At 51.6% G+C, this 18,187-nt stretch overlaps 1 protein-coding gene across 1 annotated transcript in view; it reads right to left on the bottom strand.

Annotated features, from left to right (window-relative positions):
* OLFML2A (olfactomedin like 2A) overlaps window positions 1-13,438 on the bottom strand; it is a 37,385-nt gene extending 23,947 nt beyond the window's left edge. Inside the window, exons 1-2 of the mRNA XM_003264122.3 lie at window positions 13,233-13,438; window positions 3,387-3,650 (exon numbers count right to left, since the gene is read on the bottom strand). Coding sequence (XP_003264170.2) covers window positions 3,387-3,650; window positions 13,233-13,322 — 354 coding nt within the window. The 5' untranslated portion in view covers window positions 13,323-13,438. The remainder of the gene's footprint in view (window positions 1-3,386; window positions 3,651-13,232) is intronic.
* Between the last annotated feature and the right edge of the window lie 4,749 nt (window positions 13,439-18,187).

Genomic DNA, 18,187 nt, shown 5'->3' with positions numbered 1-18,187 from the left:
GGGACAAAGTAGAGAATTCCTGGGTTCAAATCTTAATACTTGGTTCACGCCTGTAATCTCAGCATATTGGGAGGCCGAGGGACATGGATCACTTGAGGTTAGGAGTTTGAAACCAGCCTGGCCAACATGGCAAAACCCCATCTCTACTAAAAATAAAAAAAAAAAAAAATGAGCCGGGCATGGTGGCGCACGCCTGTAATCCCAGCCACTCAGGAGGCTGAGACGAGAATCACTTGAAAGCAGGAGCGGGGTGGAGGTTGCAGTGAGCCAGTGAGATGAGATCGCGCCATTGCACTCCAGCCTGGGCGATAAAGTAAGATTCTGTCTCAAAAAAAAAAAAAAAAAAAAATCTTAATACTGCCACTTTCTTGCTGTATGATCTTAGGCCACAGCCCCTCTTTGGGCATCAGATTCTCCCACTAGTAAAGCTGGTACCATAAGTCTCCTCTCCAAAGGGTTGTAGCAAGGATTAAATTAGCCAAGAATTAAATTAGCCAGCGTTTATGAAAGGGCTTTGTGTCCTCATGTCAAACATGTACAATTCAGTTATCGAGAAGTTGACTTGAGCAGAAATTGGGTTTGTTCCTGCAACTGAAGACTGACCTATGGCCTGGGTGCCTCGAGTCTGCAGGGTCCTAAGTGAGATCCATGGAGACAGTGTGATCCAGGGACTGCCAAGCTGTCAAGATGCCACTTTGCTTAAAATTCATTCCCCCGACTCCCTACCCAATTTTGAGAGCTTGGCATTCATTCAGGCGTTACAAAAACGAAACTAAAGTTGAATTTGAAGAAAACATTTTTAGCCAAATGTTGGGAGACAGTTCTTCACGGATCTCTTGCTTTTCTGCATGACTTGCGTGCAGAGGCACTGACTGTCTCTGTGCTGAGCCATCTAGCTGTATAGTGAACAGCCGTGGAAGACAGAGACACTGTTTCCTTCCAGAGGAAAGGGCAGGCATCCTTGGTGCCCATTATAAAAGACTCAGATTCTCTAAGCTCAGGGCTCCTTTCTGTAACACACCTTATTATACATGCAGGTGTTATCTGACCCTCACTGCATTAGCCCATGGCAATTGGAGCCTGGGAAACCTGGCAATTGCTGTAATAAAGTCCTTTGTCTTTGAACCAGGAGGCTGCATCTTCTGCCAGCTTCCATGAAACTGGCAGGCTAACTTGTTAGCTTACAAGTAGGGTAACATCTCAGACCTTCCACAGTTTCTGACACCAAACAGGTAAAATAGAGGGAGAAGTTATAAAAGAAAAACATACTTTCAAAAGGCACCAAACTGGAAAGGCACAGTGACTCACGCCTGTAATCCCAGCATTTTGGGAGGCTAAGGTGAGAGGATTGTCTGAGCCCAGGAGTTTGAGATTAGCCTGAGCAACACAGCAAGACTCCATCTCTACAAACATTTTTAAAATTAGCTGAGCCTGGGGGTGTGCACCTGTGGTCCCAGCTTGGGAGGCTGAGGTGGGAGGATTGCTCGAGCCTAGGAGGTTGAGGCTGCAGTGAACTGTGTTTGCACCACTGCACTCCAGCCTGGGCAACAGAGCAAGACCCTGCCTCAAAAAAAAAAAAAAAAAAAAAGGCAAAAACAAAAAGACACCAAACAATCTGGTCCTTTACAAAAAGGAAGACAGGAAAGCAAGGTGGTTTAGAACTCATGCTCTGGACACAGGAGGACCTGGGTTCAAATCTTAGCTCCACCAGACCCACTGAGCACCTAGCTGAGCATGGTACAAATGGCATGAAGGTGCTCACTGGCTGTGGGGACTGAGATCTATCCCAGACGTGTCTAACCAAACCATGGGTCCTGGTTGGGGGCCCTGGTCTGGGGCTGTGTTGCCCAGAGGTGGTGCCTCTTCTCATCTTCCTATGGGGGGGCTCAACGATTTCTTTTCTTTTCTTTTCTTCTTTTTTTTCTTTTCTTTTCTTTTCTTTTCTTTTCTTTTCTTTCCTTTCCTTTCCTTTCCTTTCCTTTCCTTTTCTTTAGGATCCCCTCCCCTCCCCTCCCCTCCCCTTCCCTTCCCTTTTTTTTTTTGAGATGGAGTCTTGCTCTTGTTGCCCAAGCTGGAGTGCAATGGCACGATCTCGGCTCACTGCAACCTCTGCCTCCTGGGTTCAAGCAATTCTCCTGTCTCAGCCTCCCGAGTAGCTGGGATTACAGATGTGAACCACCATGCGGGGTTACTTTTTGTATTTTTAGTAGAGACAGGGTTTCACCACATTGGCCAGGGTGCTCTCGAGCTCCTGACCTCGTGATCCGCCCGCCTCAGTCTCCCAAAGTGCTGGGATTACAGGCATGAGCCTCCGCACCCGGCCTGGGTTTCTTTATTTTTTTTTTTTTGAGACCGAGTCTCACTCTGTCGTTCAGGCTGGAGTGCAGTGGTGTGATCTCAGCTCACTGCAGCTTCTGCCTCCTGGGTTCAAGCGATTCTCCTGCCTCAGCCTCCCGAGTAGCTGGGATTACAGGCACCTGCCACCATGCCTGGCTAATTTTTTGTATTTTTAGCAGAAACAGGGTTTCATCATGTTGGCCAGGCTGGTCTCAAACTCCTCACCTCAGGTGATCCTCCAGCCTCAGCCTCCCGAAGTGCTGGGATTACAGGCATGAGCCACCGTGCCTGGCCGAAGGTTTCTAATTCGCACAAAAGTATGGCATAGATTGGAGGCTGCCCATCATTATGTGAGGTTGGGCAAGTTACTTAAGTTCTCTCAACCTTGGTTTTCTCACCTCTAAAATGAGGAAATGATCCTATATTTCACAGTATGGTTTAAGAACTCAGAGAATGCTGGGCACGCTGGCTCATGCTTCTGATCCCAGCACTTTGGGAAGGCCGAGGCAGGCAGTTCACTTGAGGTCAGGAGTTCAAGACTGGGAAACATGGTGAAACCCTGTCTCTACTAAAAATACAAAAGTTAGCTGGGTGTGGTGGTGCACATCTGTAATCCCAGCCACTCAGGAGGCTGAGGCAGGAGAATCGCTTGAACCCAGGGACGGAGGTTGCAGCAAGCCGAGAGCATGTCACTGCACTCCAGCCTGGGTGACAGAGCGAGACTCTGTTTCAAGAAATAAATAAATAAAATAAAATAAAATAAAAACAATCCACTGCCACAAAATGTAAAGTATAGCTAGGTGTCAACAGTTGGATTGGTTTGGGTAAAATACAAGACACTGGAATAGGTGATAAACTAGCAGAAGAATCCTGCCTTTGTCACTTCCTGGCAAGAAGTGACTTCCCCTCAGGGAGCCTCAGTTTTCTCATCTGTGAAATGGGGCAGTAACAGCACTTGCCTCACAGAGTGTGTGGAATTTCCACTGGCAGGACAGCAGTCTCCAGCTCATGATAGGCCCTTAATCCCTCCATCACCCCACCAAGTCTACCTTGAGGAGCTCAGGCGCCTGCTTTTTGAGTTTCTCCATCTTCCACTCGTTCTCACAGGGGTTGAGAGAGGAGGGAGGCGCGGTGCAGGAGCAGCGGCAGTCAGTGCCCGAGCTCACGGTCTCCACCGTGTAGAAGTCCTCCACGCGCGCCCGCCCACTGCGCACTCGGCCGCACGCGTCCTTGCTCAGCGGCCGCATGATGCACTTGCAACGGCAGTCGGAGCCCTCCGAGGTCATCCTCACCTGGTCCAGGTCCCCAAACACCTGTTGTGGGGGGGCAAGAGGGGCTCCAGTGAGTTGCTGCTAGGCAGTGCTACGGCAGGGAGGAAGGGAGAGATGGCAGAAGCCAGCTGGCCAGCCAGCCTTGGGATGAGAGTGTTTGGCAGGTAGGAGGGGGTGCAATTAGAGGTGGTGAAGGCCTTTTAATAATAATAACTCTGTGTGTGTGTGTGTGTGTGTGTGTGTCTACGTCTCTGTGTGTGTATTTTTTTTTTTTTTTTTGAGATGGAATCTCGCTCTGTCGCCCAGGATGGAGTGCAGTAGTGCCATCTCGGCTCACTGCAAGCTGCCCCTCCTGGGTTCACGCCATTCTCCTGCCTCAGCCTCCTGAGTAGCTGGGACTACAGGCGCCCGCCACCACGCCCAGCTAATTTTTTGTATTTGTTAATAGAGATGGGGTTTCACCGTGTTAGCCAGGATGGTCTCGATCTCCTAACCTTGTGATCCGCCCACCTCGGCCTCCCAAAGTGCTGGGATTACAGGCGTGAGCCACCACACCCGGCCTGTGCATGTATTTTTAAAGACAGGCTCTCTCTCTGTTGCCCAGGCTGGAGTGCAGTGGCCTGATCATGGCTCACTGCAGGCTTGACCTCCCAGGCTCGAGCGATCCTCCCACCTCAACCTCCCTAGTAGCTGGGACTACAGGCATGCGCCACCATGCCCAGCTAATTTTTGTATATTTTGTAAAGATGGGGTTTTGCCATGTTGCCCAGGCTAGTCTCGAATTCCTGGGCTCAAGTGACTCTCCCTCTTCCATCTCCCAAAGTGCTAGGATTACAGGCATGAGCCACCGTGCCCAGACTTTTTGTTTTGTTTTGTTTTTTTTGTAGAGAAAGGGTCTTGCTCTTTGGCCCAGATTGGAATGCAGTGGTGGGATCACAGTTCACTGTAACCTCAAACTCCTGGGCTCAAGCAATCCTCCTGTATCAGCTTCCCAAGTAGCTGAGATTATAGGTGCATGACACCACGCTCGGCTAATTTTTAAATTATCTGTAGAGATGGGATCTCACTATGTTGCCCAGGCTGGTCTTGAACTCCTGGCCACAAGTGATCCTTCTGCCTCAGCCTCTCAAAGTTCTGGGATTACAGTATGCGCCACCTCACCTGGCTTGACAATTTCAATATTAATGGCTCTGTGAAAAAGTTCGGTGATTCCTCAATAAGTTAAACATAAAATTCCCGTAAGATCCAGTAATTCTACTCCTGGGTATATACCCAAGAGAATTGAAAATGGGTATCCAAAGGCCGGGCGTGGTGGCTCACGCCCGTAATCCCAGCACTTTGGGAGACCGAGGCGGGCAGATCACGAGGTCAGGAGATCGAGACCATCCTGGCTAACACAGTGAAACCCCGTCTCTACTAAACAAAATACAAAAAATTAGCCGGGCGTGATGGCGGGTGCCTATGGTCCCAGCTACTCAGGAGGCTGAGGTGGGAGAATGGCGTGAACCCGGGAGGCAGAGCTTGCAGTGAGCCAAGATCGCGCCACTGCACTCCAGCCTGGGCGACAGAGTGAGACTCCATCTCAAAAAAAAAACAAAAGAAAATGGGTATCCAAACAAAGACTTGGAAGTGAATGTCCATGGCAGCATTATTCACAGTAGCCACAGGGTAGAAACAACCCAAATGTCCATCAACTGAATAGAGAAATATTCAGCCATGAAAAGGAATGTAGGGCTGGGCACAGTGGCTCACGCCTGTAATCCCAGCACTTTGGGAGGCTGAGGCGGGCGGATCACCTGAGGTCGGGAGTTTGAGACCAGCCTAGCCAACATGGTGAAAACCTGTCTCTATTAAAAATACAAAAATTAGGTGGGCATGGTGGCGCATGTCTGTAGTCCCAGCTACTAGGGAGGCTGAGGTGGGAGGATCACTTGAGCCCGGGAGGTCAAGCCTGCAGTGAGCCATGATCAGGCCACTGCGCTCCAGCCTGGGCAACAGAGTGAGACTCCATCACAAAAAAAAAAAAAAAAAGTAAAATGCAGTACTGATTCATGCTACAACATGGATAAATCTTGAAATATTATGTTGAGAGAAGCCAGACACAAAAGGCCACGTATGATATGGTTCCATTAATATGAAATGCTGTATCCAGGAGAGGCAAGTCCATAGAGACAGCAAACAGATTAGTGGCTTCCAGGAGTTAGAGAGAGACGGAAATGGGGAGTGGCTGCTTAATTGGTATGGGGTTTCCTTTTGGGATGACGAAGATGTTCTGGAACTATTAATAGATAGTGGTGATGGTTGCATGATATTGTGAATGTACCAAATGCCACTGAAGTGTATACTTAAAAATGATAATTTTTGTTATTTTGTTTTACTATGATAATAAAAATTATGGAGACCTTTTATTGATCACTTATATACCAGGTTTCACATACATTACACTTTTAAATAATACCTCTGGCCGGGCACGGTGGCTCACGCCTGTAATCCCAGCACTTTGGGAGGCCGAGGCGGGTGGATCACCCAAGGTCAAGAGTTTGAGGCCAGCCTGGCCAACATGGTGAAACCCTGTCTCTACTAAAAATACAAAAATTAGCCAGGTGTGGTGGAGGGCACCTGTAATCTCAGCTACTCGGGAGGCTGAGGCAGGAGAATCGCTTGAACCCGGGAGGCAGAGATTGCAGTGAGCCAAGATCATGCCACTTCACTCCAGCCTGGGCAACAGAGCAAGACTCTGTCTGTCTCAGACAAAAAAAAAGAAAAAAAAAAAGAAAAAAAAAAAACTACCTCTGTGTGTTGGGGAGGTGTTGTGACCTTCAAAGCCCTTACCATGGCCTTCAAGGCCCATGTGAGTTGATACTCTCCCTTGAACCGCTCCTTATTGCCCTTCCCTTTCAAAGGCTCTCTCCACTCCAGCCTCACGGCTTTTGATCTGCCATACCCTCCCCAGAAACTCCTATCCCCCAGTATTTCCGTGGCTTACTTCCTTGTATCACTTAATTCTCTGCTCACATGTTACCTCCTCTGAGAAGCCTTCCCTGACTGCTCACCTCCTGTTACTCTCTATCCCTTCATCTAGTGGCTTGGTTTTCTTTACTGCACCTATTACTACCTAAAATATGAGATCTGATTTTGTGTGTATTCTGTCTCCCCCACACCATAGGTACCATTAGAGGCAGGGCCTTTGTCTAGTTTCCTCCTATGTCTTCATAACAGTGCTTGCCTGGCCTGCAGTAGGAGCTCTGTAATTATCTGTTGGGTAAATGAGCCTGCATTTTGCAGACATGCTAGAGCACAAGGTTAAGAGCATGGCATCTGGAGCCTCAATAAGATTGTAGGCAACTTAATATTTCTGTGCCTCTGTTTCATCTGTAACATGGGCTTTCACGTCATGAGGTTGTTGTGAGGATTAAGTGAGTTAATACAAGTAAAGAACAAGGCCTAGCACATATTGAGTGCATCTTAAGTGTGAACTATTCTTCTTCTTATTATTATTATCATTGATATTATTTTGAGACTGGGTCTTGCTCTGTTACCCAGGCTGGAGTGGAGTGGCCTCATCACACCTTGACCTCCTGGGATCAGGCGATCCTCCCACTTCAGCCTCCCAAGTAACTGGGACTACAGGCATGTGCCACCATGTCTGGCTAATTTTTGTACTTTTTGTAGAGATGGGGTTTCACCATGTTGGCCAGGCTGGTCTCAAACTCCTGGGCTCAAGTGATCCTCCCACCTTGGCCTCCCAAAAAGCAGGGATTATAGGCGTGAGCTACCGTGCCTGCCCCCACTGCTTTTTCTGCAGCCTGTGGAGGGGCAGGGGAAAGTGAGAGGTGGGGAGCGTGGGGAGGAGGGTGGCTATGGGTGTGTCCTGGGCTCTCGGTGGGTGAAGTGTACTCTGGGCCAATTCTTCTCTGCCTGTGAACACCAACAGTCAGGCTCAGGGTCCTGTACATTCCTCAGAGTTGGCGCCCTAACTCTGCCTGTCCTTCAAGACTCCTGGGTCCCCTTCCCAGCTCTGCTGGAATCCCTTGCCACTCCACTCACTCCCGCAGATGGGGTCAAGAGCCTAGCAGGTAGATGTGGGTGTGTTCTGTGTGGCCAGGCCAGGGAAGCCTCCTCCTGGGGACTCACCCATACTCCCAGCACCCACCCGCACCAGCAGCTGCCTCCACATCGGACCGTGACATTCCTTCCCTCCTCAGATGAGGTGCTACCTCCTGATGGGGGCGGCCAAGGCCCTGACATGGGCCAGGAATTGGAATAAGGCCTCTGCTCCCAGTGCCAGCTGCCAGGCACCCAGGCAGGGTCCCCCTTCCGGTGACTGCTACATCCTGTGCTTGGCTGGAGGGTAGCAGAGCGCCAGGGGGAAGAGCCAGACCTGGGCTTAAGTCCCAGTTCCCATACCTCCTCCCTGCTTGGCCTTGACCCCTCTGAGCCTCAGCTTCCTCCTCTGTAAAATGGGGAGAATCACAGTCCCTTTGTCATAAGCTCATGGTGAGTCTGAACAATCAATGCATGCAGGGCCTCGGCATGGAACCTGGCACAGAAGAGCTGCTCTCTAAGGGGTACCTGCTATCAAAATCACTGCTGATAACTCTCCCTGCCATTTGCTCATTATTTTCTACCTCTCTGTGCTCTCACCATAACCCCACCTCAGAGAGGAGAAAGCTGAGCATCAGAGAAGACTAGGGGCTTGCCCAGGATCACACAGCATGGCCTGACTCCAAAACTTGGTTTACATGTTGCCCCTCTCATGGCCACCCACAGTCACCAGGCAGGGGCTTCTTCCTGAGCAACTGGGCTGGGACAGATGGGTCTGTAGAGAGGGGGCCCTGGGCTGGGCCCTGGGGGGCATAGAACCTGGGGCTCCTACTAGGCCCAGCCTATCCTGCCCTTGGCACGAAGTCTGGAGTTGTGCCAAGCAGGAAAGTCCCTGCCTTGGCCCTGCAACTCTCCCTGCAGCCTTGCTTAGCACACACTGATGCCAAAGCCCCCAGAACTAGGAGTGGTTTGTACTTAAAAAGGTACTCAGCTATTTGCAAGGAAATTCCACAGTGAGATGAAGGTGTATTCGAGATTTTTCTGCAGAGAGATGGATGAGTCTAGCTAGAGTGGAGGAGAGGGCATTCAAGCTGTGAAATGTTCCAGCAACTGAATAGACTCAACTTGTGTCTTTTTTTTTTTTTTTTTTTTTTTGCCGGATTCTTGCTCTGTTGCCCAGGCTGGAGTGCAATGGTGCGATCTTGGCTCACTGCAACCTCTGCCTCCCAGGTCCAAGTGATTCTCTTGCTTCAGCCTCCTGAGTAGCCAGGATTACAGGTGTGTGCCACCATGCTCAGCTAATTTTTGTATTTTTAGTAGAGACGGCGTTTCACCATGTTTGCCAGGCTGGTCTCAAACTCCTGACCTCAGGTGATCTGCCCACCTCGGCCTCCCAAAGTGCCAGGATTACAGGTGTGAGCCACCACGCCCGGCCAACTTGTGTCATCTTAAAGTTGGGTCTGCCCTTTTCCCTCATGGCCAGCCCCGCCTCACCATGAGGCAAAGACCTCCCCGAGAGCACAGTGCCAGTTGGGCACCTCCCCCTGGATGCCCAGAGGTACCCCAAACTCAATCCATTCAAGCTGGACCCAGCCTCTTCTCCCAGACCCATGTCCACTTACCCTCCTGCACAGCCTGGATCTCTGAGCCTCCCTCTTATCCTGGATAATCTGTCAGTCATCATGTTGTTCTGACCCTTCATCCTAAATATCTCCGACCTCTGTCCCCTGCTCTCCACGCCACAGCCATAGCCCTAGTTCAGGCCACATTAACTGCTGCCTGGACAACACAGCAGCTTCCTGTGTTTGATGAATCTCCCAAAAGCTCCTCCTTGGTAATCTACTTTACTCTTGCTCCACAAACCTCCATGGATTCCTACTCCCTCCACGAGTTCTCAACTGGGGGCCATGCCTCAGAATTGCCTGGGGGTGTACCTAGGAGCTGCAGATGGCTGGGTCCTACTCCAACCCGATGGTTCAGACGCTTTCTGGCTCCCCAGCCTATCTGGATGCTTCCTAGAGGCTCCAGGGCTCCAACTACTCAGGCTCCCTCTGTTTAGGAGTTTTGAACAACCTCAATCAGACTCTTTTGAGCCTCAGTGTTCAAGACCATAAAATGGGGAAGGGCCGCTGAAGCCTCAGAGTGTTGGCACAAGGGATGTGTAAGATTCTGCATGTAAGTGCTGGGGACATGGCTTGGCACATACGATGCTCCTCAAGGCTCTGCCCCAAATGCCCCAGCCAAAGGGAGTGTTGGGATAAGACCCTCCTTGCAGAGACACCCAGCAGGGCTTGGACTGGCCTCAGTCTTGAGGTGTCGAAGGAGGACTCCATCACTATGTGGCCCTCGCCTGCCGGAGAGCCTGTTTCCAATTACACCCACAGGCGGAAACTCCCGGAGCGGAGGCGAAGCAACACCTAAACCCCCGGGACTGGCCTGGCCTGGAACATCTGATCCAGCCCCGGACACCACCGCCTGCCTGCTCTAGCCCCTCCTGCTCCCCTGGCTGTGCTCCCACAGGCCTTTGGGCATCCCTCTGTCCTTGGGCCCCTGATCAGCAGGCTGACCAAAGACCCCCTTCCCACCCCTTGATGCTGGAGGGAGTGAGGCACCGGCAGCCCTTTCACAGATGGGGAAACTGAGGTAGAGATGGAAAATTCTCAGCCACATTCCAAGAACGCACAGCAAGGAGCAGCTCCCCAGAGGTCTGTGGTGCCATGCTTGGGTGTCATGTGGTTACCTGTCCATTCCAACCTCTGTGCTGGGCAGCCCTTCAGAAATACCAGGGAAGCTGTGGGGCCCCCCTCCTCCTCCCAGCCCCGACAAAGCACTTCCTTAGATGGAAACTCAAAATCCAGTTTAGGACAGACCTAGTTATAAACATGAAATGAAAACACGTTGAGCAAGGAGCTGGCCAAGGAGACCAACAGAGTCCTGGGGGTGAGCTGCCCTGGACCCCTGAATGTGCTGGGCCAGAGGGGAGACTAGAGCTCCCAGGAACAGGAGGCCTAAGGAGGGGCCAACTTAACCCTTTAGGGCCCTACATTGACTTCAAGTCCCAGACTGGCCCTCCGAAGGGCTCATCCTCCACTCCAGGGAAAACGGAATGGGCTTAGAGAGGAAGGGGGGGTTTGTGACGGGGTGGGGGCGGGGGGAGGGATCGGGTGATAATGAAAACAGCTCTCTCTGCAGAGCCAGCAGGAGTCTGGCTGAGCTAAGGAATGCAGAGTAAATTCACCCATCACTTGATTTTTATTTTTCCCAGCTGGCTGAAGTGGTTTGGGGGTGGGAGGTGTCTGGGGTAGGGCGGTGCTGAGTCCCCCAGCTGTTCATCCTGCAAGCTGTAGGTTGTGCCTCTCCACCCCACCAGCCCCAGCTTGTTCTGGGACAGCTAAACACCCCCCCACCACACACACACACAACCTAGCAAGTGTTTGGCTGACTCACTACACAAACAGGGTGTTGGGTTTTCTTTGTCTCTGCTTTGTTTAGAATGTGAGCTCTCCCCCACAAGCTCTACAGCTCTCTGCACAGAGGATGCCCAACACCAAATATCCCTCCCAGACAGAGATCCCAGTGGTGACAAGGCACTGATCAGGTTATCTAGGATTTTCTACTCACTTGTCCTCATACCTGAGCCAGATCAGGGAATCCCAGAGGGCCCCATATGGAAGGAAGGTTGGGGAGATGTTTCTCAGATGAAGAAACTGAAGCCCAGAGACAGGCAGTGATTTGCCCAAGGTCACACAGCAGAAGAATAGCAGAGGAAGGCCAGAACCTAGGGTTTTAAATGTACAAGCCAGCTGCCTCTGTAAACACCCTCATTTCCCCACCTGTAAATTAGAAAAAATACTCATTCCCTCCTTGTCTCTGGAGTACATGAGCAGCATTGTACGTGGGTGCTTTCATGCCCTGAGCTGAATCAGGCTGAGGGTTGGCCAGTGCCCACTGCTCATATACTCACCGTGTGGCTAGTGGCTTCTGTCTTTTATCTGTCCGTGAGCAGGCAGGACACTCACATTCTGCCAGGAAAGAGGCTGGAGAGGTACTGGAAGTCACTCTTTTGCCCTCACGCTCTGTGACCAGGGCTCTGGTCCTGCTCCTCACTCTCCCCAAGGTCTGTCCGTTTTTTTTTTTCTGTTTTTTTGTTTTTTTTAAGACAGAATCTTGCTCTGTTCCCCAGGTTGGAGTGCAATGGTGCAATCTCCACTGACTGCAACCTCCGCCTGCTGGGTTCAAGCGATTCTCCTGCTTCAGCCTCCCGAGTAGCTGGGATTACAGGTGTGCACCACCACATCTGGCTATTTTTTTTTTTTTTTTTTTTTGTAGAGACGGGGTCTCACTCTGTTTGCCTAGACTGGTCTTGTGCCACTGCGCCCAGCTAATTTTTGTATTTTTAGTAGAGATGGGGTTTCACCATATTGGCTAGGCTGGTCCAGAACTCTTAGCCTCAAGCGATCCACCTGCCTTGGCCTCCCAAAGTGCTAGGATTACAGGTGTGAGCCACTGAACCTGGCCATCACGGAGTCATTTCCAGAACACCCCAAGTGCTCTGGTGCTAAGTATTTTTTTTTTTTTTGAGGTGGAGTCTCGCTCTGTTGCCCAGGCTGGAGTGCAGTGGCACGATCTCGGCTCACTGCAAGCTCTGCCTCCCGGGTTCACGCCATTCTCCTGCCTCAGCCTCCCAAGCAGCTGAGACTACAGGTGCCCGCCACCACGCCCCACTAACTTTTTGTATTTTTTAGTAGAGACGGGGTTTCACCGTGTTAGCCAGGATGGTGTCCATCTCCTGACCTTGTGATCCACCTGCTTCGGCCTCCCAAAGTGCTGGGATTACAGGCGTGAGCCACCGCGCCCGGTCTAGTGCTAAGTACTTTACAGGCATGACCACACCGCATCTAGAGACCATCAACTGCAGGAAGTGGGTCCCATGATTCTTCCTGTATCTACAGGTGAATAGACGGAGGCTCAGATGGGCGATGGCACCGGCTGAGAAGCGGATGTGCGACTGAACCCAGGTCGGCTTGACACAAGAGCAGATCCTCTTAGCCACAGCAGAGAACAGCTCAGACCACTTCTGGAGCTACCCAGTCCTCCAGGGGGTGCACCCGGTCCCTGGCAAGAACATCAGAGGCCAGGCAAGTGGCCAGCGCGGCTGCGTTCATGGGGTAGAGAGGACCCCCAGTCCCTAGCGGTCCGTGAAAACCATGGCCCAGGGCTTGCTGCAAGCCTGGGAGTCGCTGGGTAACAGTTGCCAGGAGCTTCCCCTACGAACCCCGAGTCTGGCCAGCACTCCGGGGAATCCCCCGGCCCCTCCGGGAATCGGACCCGGTCCCAGCGCCCCTTCCTTAGGCCCCGGGTCCCTAGCATCCCTACATCTCCAGCGCTTCTTCCTCTACGCGCTCCTCTCTCGGGGTCCCTGCCCCTGCGGCTTCAGTGCTGAGAAGTCCCAGGTTCGGTCTCTCGGCTCCCGGCTCCTCCGCCCTGGCCCCGGGCTCCCTCCCGGGCCGCCCCCCCGCCACAGCGCCCCCTCGCGCCCCGCTACCCGCTGAGTCGCGCAGGTCCGAGGGGCGCGCGTACCTTACTGTCGGCGCGCGCGGGGCGGCCGCTCAGCAGCAGCACTAGCGGCAGAAGGAGCAGCGGCCGAGGCGGGAGGGCGGCAGCGGCCATGGCGCCACCGGCACGGTAGGCACAGGCAGCCGGGCACGGACGCTGGGAAGCGCGGGCTGCACTGCGATCTCCGCGCCTTCGCCCGCTCTGCCTGCCCCGCGTCCCGCGCCTGCACCCTGCTGCCCGCCCCGCGCCTCTTCCAGAGCCGCCAGGGGCGGAGCTAGGGCGGAGGGGGCACCCCGCCCCAGCTCCGCCCGCCGTTCGCGGGGCCTCCCCGTCGTCGGGCGGTTCTCCCAAGGGCATCCCTGCCCGCGTGCCAGGGTGGGTCTCGATCGCAGCCGGCAGGAGCAATGGGGCCAGGGCGAGGCGCGTGGGCTCCTCGCACGGACTCAGGTCCTGTCCTGTGAGCTGTGGGACCTTGGGCGTGTCCCTTCACCTCTGTGTGCCTCAGTTTCCTCATCTGTAAGATGGAGGACTCGTGCTTTCCTTTTGGAGTGTTTGTAAAGTTCGCATGAGAGACAGATGTTCCCAGGGCACGTGAGCCCTTGGGCTCTCCGATGCCACCTACTTCTGGACAGGGACCTGACTGCTGTAAGCCTTCCCAAGGCTCAGCAACCCCAACTTGTCTTCCGTCTTTCATTTCTCCTTCCCTCTGGAATCCCTCCTGTCGGCTCACAAACTCCAGTAGCTTCCCGCTTTTAAATTTTTTAAATTTTTATTTTTTTTTTTAGGTAGGGTCTCACTCTGTTGCCCAGGCCATAGTGCAGTGGCGCGATCGCAGCTCACTACAGCCTCGACCTTCCCAGCTCAAGTGATCCTCCCAACTACAGGTGTGCACCACCACACCTGGCTAATTTAAAGTTTTTTTATTTTGGCAGAGACGGGGTCTCACTCTGTTGCCTAGACTTGTCTCGAACTCCTGGGCTCAAACAATCCTCCCACCTTGGCCTCCGAAAGTGTTGAGATTACAGGCATGAGTCACTGCAGCCAGCATTTCCTTTTTTTTTTTTTTTTGACTGGGTCTTCCTCTGTCACCCAGGCTGGAGTGCTGTGTTGCGAATACAGCTCACTGTAGCCTCAGCTCTCCAGCTCAAGCTATCCTCCTCCCTCAGCCTTCTGAGTAACTTGGACTACAGGCGTGTGCCACCATGCTGGCTAATTTCTGTATTTATTTTAGGGATGGGGTCTCCTGTGTTGCCCAGGCTGGTCTCAAACTCCCGGGCTCAAGCAATCCAGCCACCCCAGTCTCTCAAAGTGTTGGGATTACAAGTGTGAGCCACCATGCTTGGTCTCATTTTCTTCATAGAATTTATTGCTCAATGGGACTGTCTTTCTTGTTGGTGTGTATGTCTCCTTGTGTTGGAGCATGACTTCCTAGGGCACATTCTTAGTTTCTCCCCATGAACATCGAACTCAGTGGTTCTCAAAGTGTGGTCCTTGGTCTCAGCCTCCGCATCATTGGATAACTTGTTAAAAATGCAAACTCTCCCAGCCTGGGCAACATGGTGAAAACTCGCCTCTACTAAAAATACAAAAATTAGGCTGGCGTGGTGGTGCATGCCTGTAATCCCAGCTACTCAGGAGGCTGGGGCAGGAGAATCGCTTGTGAACCCGGGAGGCAGAGGTTGCAGCGAGCCGAGATTGCACCACTGCATTCCAGCCTGGGCAACAGAGTGAGACTCTGTCTCAAAAACAAACAAACAAACAAAACCAAAAAACGGCGTGGTGGCACGTGCCTGTAGTCCCAGCTACTCAGGAGGCTGAGGCACAAAAATCACTTGAACCCAGGAGGCAGAGGCTGCAGTGAGCCAAGATCGTGACACTATACTCCAGCCTGGGTGACAGAGCGAGACCTTCTCAAAGAAAAAGAAAAAAGAAAAAGAAATGCAAATTCTCAGGCCCCACTACAGACTCACAAAATCAGAAACTCTGGGCGTGGAGCCCAGCAATCTGTGTTTTAACACATCCTCCAGGGCTCCAGGGGGTTTAGGGTTTGAGAACCACTGACCTGGCACAAGGTACGGTGCTCCACAACTCTCAGCTGAATTAAAGAATCCTGTGCGAAGCACACACTGAGTACAAATAAGCTGCTTCTTCTTCTTCTTTTTTTTTTTTTTTTCTTGAGACGGAGTCTCGCACTGTCGCCTGGGCTGGAGTGCAGTGGCGCAATCTCGGCTCACTGCAACGTCTGCCTCCCGGCTTCAAGCGATTCTCCTGCCTCAGCTTCCCAAGTAGCTGGGACTACAGGCGCCTGCCACCATGCCCAGCTAATGTTTTGTATTTTTAGTAGAGACAAGGTTTCACTATGTTGGCCAAGCTGGTCTCAAACTCCTGACCTCGTGACCCACCCGCCTCGGCCTCCCAAAGTGCTGGGATTACAGGCGTGAGCCACCACACCCGTCCACAAATAAGCGTCTTCTGTAACTAGAGATCCCCTGGGAGGCATCAAAACCGGGGCTAGATTAGTGTAAAAAGTAAGTATGTAAGTATGTTCTTATGGACATAAACTATCTGAAAAAAATGCAAAAAGTCAGCATGGTGGTTCTAAGGAGATCCAGGGAGTAAGAACTTTCATTGAATACTTGTTTGCATCCTGTGGATTTTGTAATATGTGTGCCCTATGTATTCAAAAACGGGACAGAGTGTACTTAAAAGAAATCGAAGCAGGCAGGGGGGATTCACTACCCCAGCCCTTTCTCGATGAACGCAGCGTGGCTCTGACTCTAGGTAGGACAAGGAAGAGCAAGGCTGCCGTCACTAGAGGAACTCTGCCCCCTGCTGGCTGTTCCCCCACATGACCTGATCATCTCTGGCTGCCTCCTCTTTACCCTTCTCTCTCTCAGTGGGCTCTGGTCACCACGGATTCTCCCAGCTCCTCAAATGGTCCAAGCCCTGATCTGGCCTTGGGAGCTTGGCACATGCTGTTCCTTCCACCTGAAAGCCTTCCTCTCCACCTAGTCTCACTTCTAGTCATCCTCCCGATTGAGTTCAGTCAATCTGACCCGCCTCGGCCTCCCAAAGTGCTAGGATTACAGGTGTGAGCCACCATGTCTGGCCATGCCTGCCTCGTTCTTAGCTGTATCCCAGTCTGGTCCCGTCTGTCGTCTGTCTGCTGCCTCTGGCCTCAGAACCACGCCCCCCTAAGATCCCTCCTTACCCTTAGACACATTCCTTTCCAGATCTTTTGTCTTGAGTCCTGCAGGTGGTAGCAGAGTCTTTTTCATCTTTCTGAACCTGTCCCCACATTTCTAAACTGGGGGAGAAAGTATTGATTTCTTAAGATTGTTGGAAGAAATGTAGAGAGATTAGATAAAAGGCCCCATAGTAGGTGCTGGACTCATAATGAGTGCTTAGTTCATAGGGCTCTCTATGGTTAGGACAGTGGCTGAGGTCTCTAGCACAGTCATTTCCCTTGCTTTTCTCAGTTTTGTGGTATTTGACTCCTCCCAGAAGCACTTTCAGAAGACATGCATATGAGATTTAGAACCACTCTTTAAATAACATTAGTAAGAGGTTCCATTTATTAGGCCAGACCTTTAATTGCTTTGCAAGCATCGTTTAATTCTCATAGCATTCCTGCAAGGTAGCAACTATCATTATTACCCATCCCCTCTTAGAAGACAGGAAATAGAGGCTCAGAAGTCACTAGCTTAAGGTTAGCTATTTTTATCCATTCTTTCACCCAGTCAGTAATTATTGAGAGCCTACTATGTGCCAGATCTGTACTCAGCAGTTGGGGTTATGAGCGAGAATAAAGGGATGTGACTAGTCAGGGAGGTGTGGGAAGGTTTAAGGAAGGAAGGGACAACAGAGCTGTAGTCTGAGGACTATAGGAATTGTTTCCAGGGGCTGAGCATTTGGCTGAACTCTTCTGCCCATCTAAAGAGGGTTGACTTAGAATCTTCATCAACTACCAAAACTCCAGGGCTGCACGTTTCTGCAATGCCACTTAGGCTCTGATGGCATCTCCAGGGACAGAGAACTCACTACCACCAGAACCTGTGACAAAAACGTAGATTCCTGAGAAAGGCCAGATGGTCCTGACTTTTTTTTTCTTTTCTTTCTTTTTTGAGACGGAGTTGTGCTCTTGTTGCCCAGGCTGGAGTGCAATTGCGCCATCTTGGCTTACTGCAATCTCCGCCTCCTGGGTTCAAACGATTCTCCTGCCCCAGCCTCCTGAGTAGCTGGGATTACTGGCATGCGCCACCACGCCTGGCTAATTTTGTATTTTTAGTAGAGACGGGTTTTCTCCATGTTGGTCAGGCTGGTCTCGAACTCCTGACTTCAGGTGATCTGCCCGCCTCAGTCTCCCAAAGTGTGGGGATTACAGGCATGAGCCACCGCGCTCAGCAAGGTCCCAACATATTTTAGAACCCACAGCTGAGGGAATGGCAGGCTGTCCTCTCTTAGTCACAGGGTTTAGCTTCTGAAACACTGCTACCTAGCAGAGGGGATCTAGTTATCCCTCGGTGGAAGGTATTAAGGAAGATGCCACTGAAGAAACATTTGAACAGGATCTTGAAAGATGAATAGGAGTTTGGGAGTGGGTCAGGTGAAGTCAGCCGCGTTCCAGCTTGAAGGAGCCAAGGATTAAGGTTCTGGTGTGTGACAGAATGGGGCTGGAATCCCCATCACTTCTAGTGGACTTCATCAGTGCTGGATAGGGACAATATTGTTGCTATCTCATAGAGCAGGTATGAGGTTTAGACGGCAGAGCGTTAATGTAAGTCTCCCAGATTACGTATGAAATACAGTTTTACCAGGGTTGGTAAGGTCCAGTTGCCCGCAAGTGCAGAGAAGCGTTGCAACTTTCGTAGCAGGTGAGGGACGGGGTGTGGTGCGAAATGTGGGCAAGGGTCAGGCCAAGCAGGGATGCGAATGCCAGGGCGAGGACTTAATATTAGACAGAAATGACATAAAAGGGC

Source organism: Nomascus leucogenys, chromosome 8 (assembly GCF_006542625.1).
Source record: "Nomascus leucogenys isolate Asia chromosome 8, Asia_NLE_v1, whole genome shotgun sequence".
Classification (NCBI taxonomy): domain Eukaryota; kingdom Metazoa; phylum Chordata; class Mammalia; order Primates; family Hylobatidae; genus Nomascus; species Nomascus leucogenys.
Note: the sequence above shows the minus strand (reverse complement) of the source record. Positions and strands in the feature narration are given on the sequence as shown.